Raw genomic sequence first — 7,134 nt, 5'->3', positions numbered from 1 at the left:
TAAGTGCAGAGTTCAGGTCAGGTTCCTGTTCCTGCGATGACAGACGCTCAGGAGGCTCTGCAGTCACAAAGCTGAAATTCCGCATTTTCATACCGCCACGCCGCTGTTAGGGAGATGCTGGGGCAGCCTGGCTGGCTGGAGGGAAAGGGGTCCCAGCACTGGGGGAAGGAGGGGACCTCTCTCACTTTCAACCCTTTGCACTGGAAAGCAACTGTTAGAGAGCAAGAAATCCAGAGATGATATCTGGGTGTGAAACAGCCACGTACTGAACAGAAAAATGGAGTTCTCAAAAGGCATGTACGAGAGCAGCACTAGCCCAGGCATCTCGCCACCATGCTCTGAAAACGAGCTCCAAACACCTAATGAAAACAGCCACGAGAGAGGTGGCACTGGACATGTGTGCTGGGGTTTATTTTTCTAGTTTGGAAGGGAATTCACTCAGACTACACAAAAGTGAACCTTTAGCAAAGAACCAATTCCCAGCTGCAGTGAGGGGATGCGACCAGGACACCGCTGCAGCCGGGTGCCCGCAGCTCCGGGTCCCCGCAGCCACGCTGCGGCCAGGGCTCTTCTCTCCCAGAAGCTGCACTGGGAAGGCACCGCCAGCTGCCCACCAGTCCAGTGCACCGAGGGACAAGCTCACCCGAACCAGCAAGCAGACACCTCTGCCCACCACATACATTCCTCTGGCCCGTTGTATTCCAGCAACTTAAAAGGCCCATCAGGGTTAGGGCTGGCAAAGTTTTTCTCCCAAGACCCTTGTATTTAGGGAGGAGTATTTAGCCTCGACCCTTCCACCTGCCGATCCCCAGCGCCCAGGGACTGCCTTAGACCACAGAATCACCTTTTTTCTCTTGACAAGCAAACTTTTTCAGAGAACCACATGAGTATTTGCTTAGCGGGTCTGGGGAGAAGCAATAGCAAAGGAAAGCTCGTATTGCGTCTGTATAACCACAAACAAAACCTGCCTTTTCGAAGGGATAATAAAGGGAGGGGCAGAAAACGGCACACTCGGCAGTGCTTGGTGCTCTTGGTACGGCAGTCTTGGGCTCTCGCGCTGCTCCTTCCTCCCACATTAAAACATGTTATTAGAGGAAGTTCAAATGTTAAGCCATATGGAGCATCGAGAATTGTGAAACTGCCGAAGAGCAATGGTGCAGAACGAAGTATGCTGTTTGTCACCAGCCACCTTCATGAATTTGCAGACAGAAGTCCTGAAGCTGTATGTGATGATTCATAACTCAAAAAAGGGAAAAAGCAGCCTGCAATAGCCCCGAAATTACCAAAAACATCACAATTTAAAATCTATTAAAAGAACACTTAACCTTTCTACTTAAAATAGATTTATGAATAGTTTTATGAAACAAAAAGAAAGGAAAAAAGTCACAGTCTTTAACAGTGTTTGCTAAAGGCACTCCCGTTTTAAGAGCTGAGAAGCATGGAAACTTCCATATTTAACTCCTGCTTAAGAGTTCTTCAGCATGAAATTAATTCTGAACTGCTAGTTTGTGTAAAAGTGTCCTCATGGTGTTCAGACACCTGGGTCATTGAAAAGTAAAATACAGAAGTGTGCAAGCAACTTTTTCCCCTCTATTACAGTTGATTTACAACCAACTTCTCTACCCAGATCCTAGCCTATTTAGGAAGGAGAGGAATTCTGAGTGTGGTACTCTAGTTTGCTTCTGAAAACACTGGCCACAGCTGAAAAGGAAGATTCACCATGTTAACATTCAGGGTAACTGTTTCTTTTCAAGAAAAGCCAAAGGGCCAGAGGAAAATAATTTTATTATATCCACATTTAAAAGAGTAGGGGTGAACTTGCATGCAAAATTAGGTTGTTTTGGGTGGGCTTTTTTTTGTTGTTGCTAATAGAACAAATTCTCATCTTTGTTCATTACAGATGCTTTCAAAGTCACTCTATGAACTTTCTCACTGCCAGGGATCAAGCCAGGTACACGCCAGTTTAATGAACTAGATAAACAATTGTGTCACCAATGTCCTTTGTCAGGCCATTCTCAGTAATGCGAACATGTTTCTTGTCCAGGTCAATGTGGAAGACGGCTTGCTCCAAAATAGGCGTTTTCTCTGCTTCTTCTTTGCCAAGGACTGGAACACGGCGTGGCCCAAGCACAGGATCGTCAAACCTCATCAGCTTCACTTTAGAGAGATCTGCAGTAAAGAGACTGGCTAGTTAGGCTACGGGATCTACAGACAAGCTGATAAGCTAATATCAGCTGAATTAATGAAAGCAATACTTAATACTCAGTACTTCTATATCTGCTCCAAGGAAATACATTCTCTTGGGAGTAACATTCATGTGAAGATTTACACCCACTACAAAGATGTCATTTAGTGGTTACACAGCAAGTTACCAGCAGAAACGGGGATAAACCACACAGAAATACCAACTCCCAACACCACACCCTAAGCACTAAATTTGCCTTCTCTGGCTTTGGGACAGCTACAAGTAACCGAACAGTTATGGTATCATTTTCTGAGGAATGAATTTCAGAGACTGGGAGAAAGGGGAAGGCGAGAGTTGTTTTAAATACAATTCCCTATTAAAATGCACACTAATAGAAGACTGCTAAGCAGACCAAGAAAAATCTCTAGGAAGCCTGGGACCTTTCAGCCAAACCTTCCTCCAAGTACAACCCTCTAGCCCTTGTGCACCAACGGAACAGTGACACCTTCTGGAAAAGACAGGGTGAGAAAGTCACTGTTTAATCTCACTTGTTTTCAATCATTTCAAAATATCCACTTAGCAGAAGGCTAGTAGATATGCATACACATCTACTACGTATGCAGTGCATTTCCCCCACCTGTATTTTACTACGTACTTTATCATACATTCCTCTCTGTGTGCACCATCATCAGTATGTAGTTGTCTTTCTTCTACAGATAAACATTTATATTAACGCAAGTTGTTGAAAGATACAGAAAGAAAGAATTACTCTGCTGTCACAAGCTTTTGGATGAGGTCCAGTTTTCCTTTTTACACCCAGCTCACAGTGCTTCAGATTTGATTCTTAATTCCTGCATTCTTCAACAAAAACACAGCTGCTGTTCCTTTTAGAAAGCTATTTTCATTCATTACACTGTCCAGAAACTTAATGCTTGTTTCAACAGTGTCTGACACAAAATTTTATCATGCTATTCTGTGTTTTCCTAAAATATCTTTCCAAGCAGGTGGGTAACTGAGGAATTATCAACAAGTAGGCTAGAAAAAACATTGCTTATTTCCAAGAAAAAGCAAGGAAAAGTACCCACCCTGAAATACTGCTACTTACAAAGACCACCTTTAGACTGCCAAGATACCACAAACATTTAAACTGACCATAGCAGCACTCCTAAGAGGCAGCTTTTATTCCAACTGCAACAAGGCAAAAAACAGGAAAGGGGCCAAGGTTTTCTCAGTGCCACATAATGAGACAGCGACAAAGATGAAAACAGCATCTCTCCTCTTCTGTCTTGTCAGTGCACATCACCTCAAGAACTTAGGTGGCAGCAGAAAAGCCCTGCATAAATTTACTAGACAGAAAAGTATCTAGAAAGCAAAGAAGCAAGAGGAGACAAAGTAATTATTGGCAGCAATCAGGATTTTTGCCAAAAAAAGGAACCTCCGTAGAGTTGAATTTTTTTCCTATGATGGAATTCAGGTTCCTAAAGCACAGTACACCAGCCACTTCAGAGCACTCGACGTGCTCTAAGTCAATATGCCATAGCAAAAGCAGCACCCCCAAGCTCTGCCTGGAGACCTGTATCGGAGCCATCGCTGCACCACCACTGAGGCACCAACTTCTGGTAAGTGAGCAGTGATGACGCTGTCAGACACAGCAGCAAGTTCTGGCTCCCCAGCTGCTCTCGCTTGGGTCTCCACTGCTGGCAACCAGCTAACACCAGGGGATGGAATAGGCAGCGTTACAACAGCTTAAATGCAAAGTCAGGTTCACAGGTGACGAAATGCTTTTGTCTTAATGCTTTCACACTGGAATGCGCTATTGCCCATGGGCTGAGTGCTCTCAAAGAAATTCTTCCAGTACTTATTGTCTCTCTTGTGACTACAGAGTTCAATGTTTACAGCTGAAATAAAGTATTTGTGCATAAAGAATACAAGAGTAGAGAGGAAAGAAATAGCTCAGAGGAGTCAAAAGGAGTATTAAACTAGTTCCCACAGAGGCTGCTAGTTCGAGTTTGGCGTAAACAATGGTAATTGGTAAGCTATTGAGCAACTCTTCAGTAATCCCAGTTTTAAAAGAACAGATAGTTTTCCACTATGAACTGGGACAGAAATTATTAGGAGCCAATGTAGCAACTGTTAAATTAATTCACCTTAGGCTAAATAGAAAAATAAATTATTTTTTTCAGCCCTGGGCTCCAAAATAGAAGAGGTGACAGAAGCTGCCTATAACCAGTTATGGGACTAACCCTTTTTCTTGGAAATTCAAAGCACAAGGGGAAATATCATCCATATTAATCTCTGGCTGAAACTAGGTTTCAGTGTACCAGTGGCAGAACAAAAGACTAATGAGGAAAACCCATAGAAGAGCCTGCCTATTTGCAGATTCTCTCTTTTCTTGTTCACTCAAACACAAAACTTCTTGCTCTTTTCTAAGCATCTACGACAGCAGCACAAACTTCAGCAGCTTTGTTTCCACTTCTCTCCTGGAAACATTAATCAGCATGTGATAGCTGTATGTCTGTGCTAGTATTTTACCTTTGATTCCTCTGTCCATCTTCATTAAGCGTCTGATCACTGTCTCTCTATTGTCTCCTTGCCTAATTTCAATTTTTGTAGAGAAGTGGCCATTTGATGGTTGAGGGTTCACCAAAAATACAGATACACTGGGCTGAAAGAAAGTTAATACAAACATTAAAGGAGAATCTGTATTTGTGATCCAAGCCTCAGAGGAAACATGAAACTAAAACAAATAAACATCATCTACCAACAAATATTCTGGATGGATAAACTTCATTTAGAAACACTGACTGCCAGTGGCAGAATGCAAGCACTCCCACAACTCTTCTAAACATAAGCCACAGTATACACAAGTTTTTAGGACATATTTAGGGAAATCAATCAAATTTTTACTGTTGAAAAGTATTAGAGTTAGAAATATTCGTACATGATACCACTGTTGTAGAGTTTCACTAATCTTACACATTACTCACTAATTCCTCCAAGACTCCATGACACAGCTGTAGGAATACTTTTGAAAGGTTCTATTTTTATGCAACCGAATGCCATTTATTAGCCCGTTATAAACTAACAGATAAACATAGAAAGTATTAAAAAACACTTTAGGACTCAGCAAACAAGTAATACAAAGTTTCACATGGAAATTTATAATACCTTAAAACAAGTATAATAAGCAGCACAACAATTTCTAAGTAACAGTTGTGAAGTGAAACTCAGCCATACTTGCACAAGGCCTTCTCAATTCTCTATTTTTGGCCTATGTTTTAATTAAAATACAATCTACCTTATCTGAAGGGCAGTAGTTGAGGCATATGGCTGAACGAAACAAATACAAGAATATGCTAATGCTCAGGTCACTTGTTTTTAACAGTCTTCAGGTCAAATCTTTAAACTGTGCTGACTGGAAGAGCCTTAAAGCTAAGGTACAATCACAGTCACATTTAGGGCTCTATACAGAGGAAGGAAAAAAGAAAATTGTAATTGCTTCAGGAGATGTTTCTTGTTTTGAAGGTGTGTTGGATCAAAGGCAAAAAAATCCAACGTTCACGTCTGATTAAAGTTTTTAAATGGCATATTTGCTTTTGTTTATTTGTTTGGTTTTTTAATTACGTTTTCAGACTTCCAGTATCTGAATTTCTGATTTTTACCTCAGTTCTGAATATGGAAAATGGTTTTCCAGGACAGCAGTCTTCTTTTATTTTATCTTCTGCTTCAGAGGCAAACTTCACTTCAATGTGATCCAGCTGTTACAAAAAAGAAAAAGGGTGGGGAGGGAAATAAACAGGAGTTTAATTGTTTTGGAGGGAACAACAGGAGTTACCAGGCCTATCAAACAACTGTTCACATAGCAAAGCGGAAAGTAAATGTGCATTGACATAAGGCAACAACAGCACACCCAAAATCAGAACATATTGTTTGGAAGGGACCTCTGAGGGTCACCTAATCTCTGCTCGAAGTGGGACTACTGCCCACACCGGACCAAGTCCGCCCCCGAGGACAGAGATCCCCCAGCCTCTCCAGGTAGCCTGCTCCAATACTACACTACTGCCCTAGCAAAAAACCTCTCCTCATGGCCCATCTCAGCCTCACAAGCTGCAACTCCAGCAGTAACTCCCAGCTACTGTCCCTTGTTTGACTATTGGCCCACTACCAAGAAAGAGGTTGGCTTTATCATCTTCGTAACTCCCTAAGTAGCAGAAGATTTCTCTGAGATCTTCCCCTCAGCCAATCTCAACAAGCCCACCTCCTTCAGCCTCTTGCTGGAGGTCACGCACTCTAGGGTCCCCCCAGCCATCTCGACAGTCCTCTGCTCAATGGCCGCAAGTCCTCAACAGCCTTTTTAAACTGGGGGTGCGGAGTTGGAGAGGATGAGAGGGGGGCACAACACTGGCACATACTCCGAATTCAGGCTCAGCAGAGCTGAGTGGAGATGGATGACTTCCCTTGACTTGCCAAATCACGTCCTATATAGGTAACTCCTCCTAATGTAGGTCAACACGTAGCGTGGCTCATTTGCAATGACAGCACACTCCCATTAAGTTTACAGTAATTTTGACAAGTCCACAGTAACCCCAAAGTCCTTTGTAGCAGAGCTGATGGCCAGCCAGCCACTTCCAACTTACACAGAAATGTGGGGTAATTCTGTCCTGGTACAGAACTTGACAATTGCTGTTAAACTTGGCAAGATTTCATAGCCCAGTTCTCAAGTTTCTCTAGATTATCCCACATGAAAGATCCACTGTTTAACAGATCCAATGTTAACTGGTCCCTCACCCAGTTCAGTGAGTTTTGCAGATTTACAGATATTTTAAAATAAAAGTTGTTGCTCGCTCTTGACTTCGCTCCGATATGGGACAAGTCCAATAAAACCACATTTATTTCATACTGTACAGGTTACAAGATGAAATTTTGCAATATATATGTATTTTCTAATT

General features: G+C 42.3%; 1 protein-coding gene across 1 annotated transcript in view; it reads right to left on the bottom strand.

Moving 5' to 3' along the window:
- Positions 1-1,866: 1,866 nt before the first annotated feature.
- LARS (leucyl-tRNA synthetase) overlaps positions 1,867-7,134 on the bottom strand; it is a 32,685-nt gene continuing 27,417 nt past the window's right edge. Inside the window, exons 30-32 of the mRNA XM_009331458.1 lie at positions 5,848-5,943; positions 4,718-4,850; positions 1,867-2,169 (exon numbers count right to left, since the gene is read on the bottom strand). Of these exons, the coding sequence (XP_009329733.1) occupies positions 1,964-2,169; positions 4,718-4,850; positions 5,848-5,943 (435 nt within the window). The 3' untranslated portion in view covers positions 1,867-1,963. The remainder of the gene's footprint in view (positions 2,170-4,717; positions 4,851-5,847; positions 5,944-7,134) is intronic.

This window comes from Pygoscelis adeliae, unplaced genomic scaffold, assembly GCF_000699105.1.
Source record: "Pygoscelis adeliae isolate BGI_AS28 unplaced genomic scaffold, ASM69910v1 Scaffold108, whole genome shotgun sequence".
Classification (NCBI taxonomy): domain Eukaryota; kingdom Metazoa; phylum Chordata; class Aves; order Sphenisciformes; family Spheniscidae; genus Pygoscelis; species Pygoscelis adeliae.
This window is presented reverse-complemented; position numbering and strand designations above follow the sequence as displayed.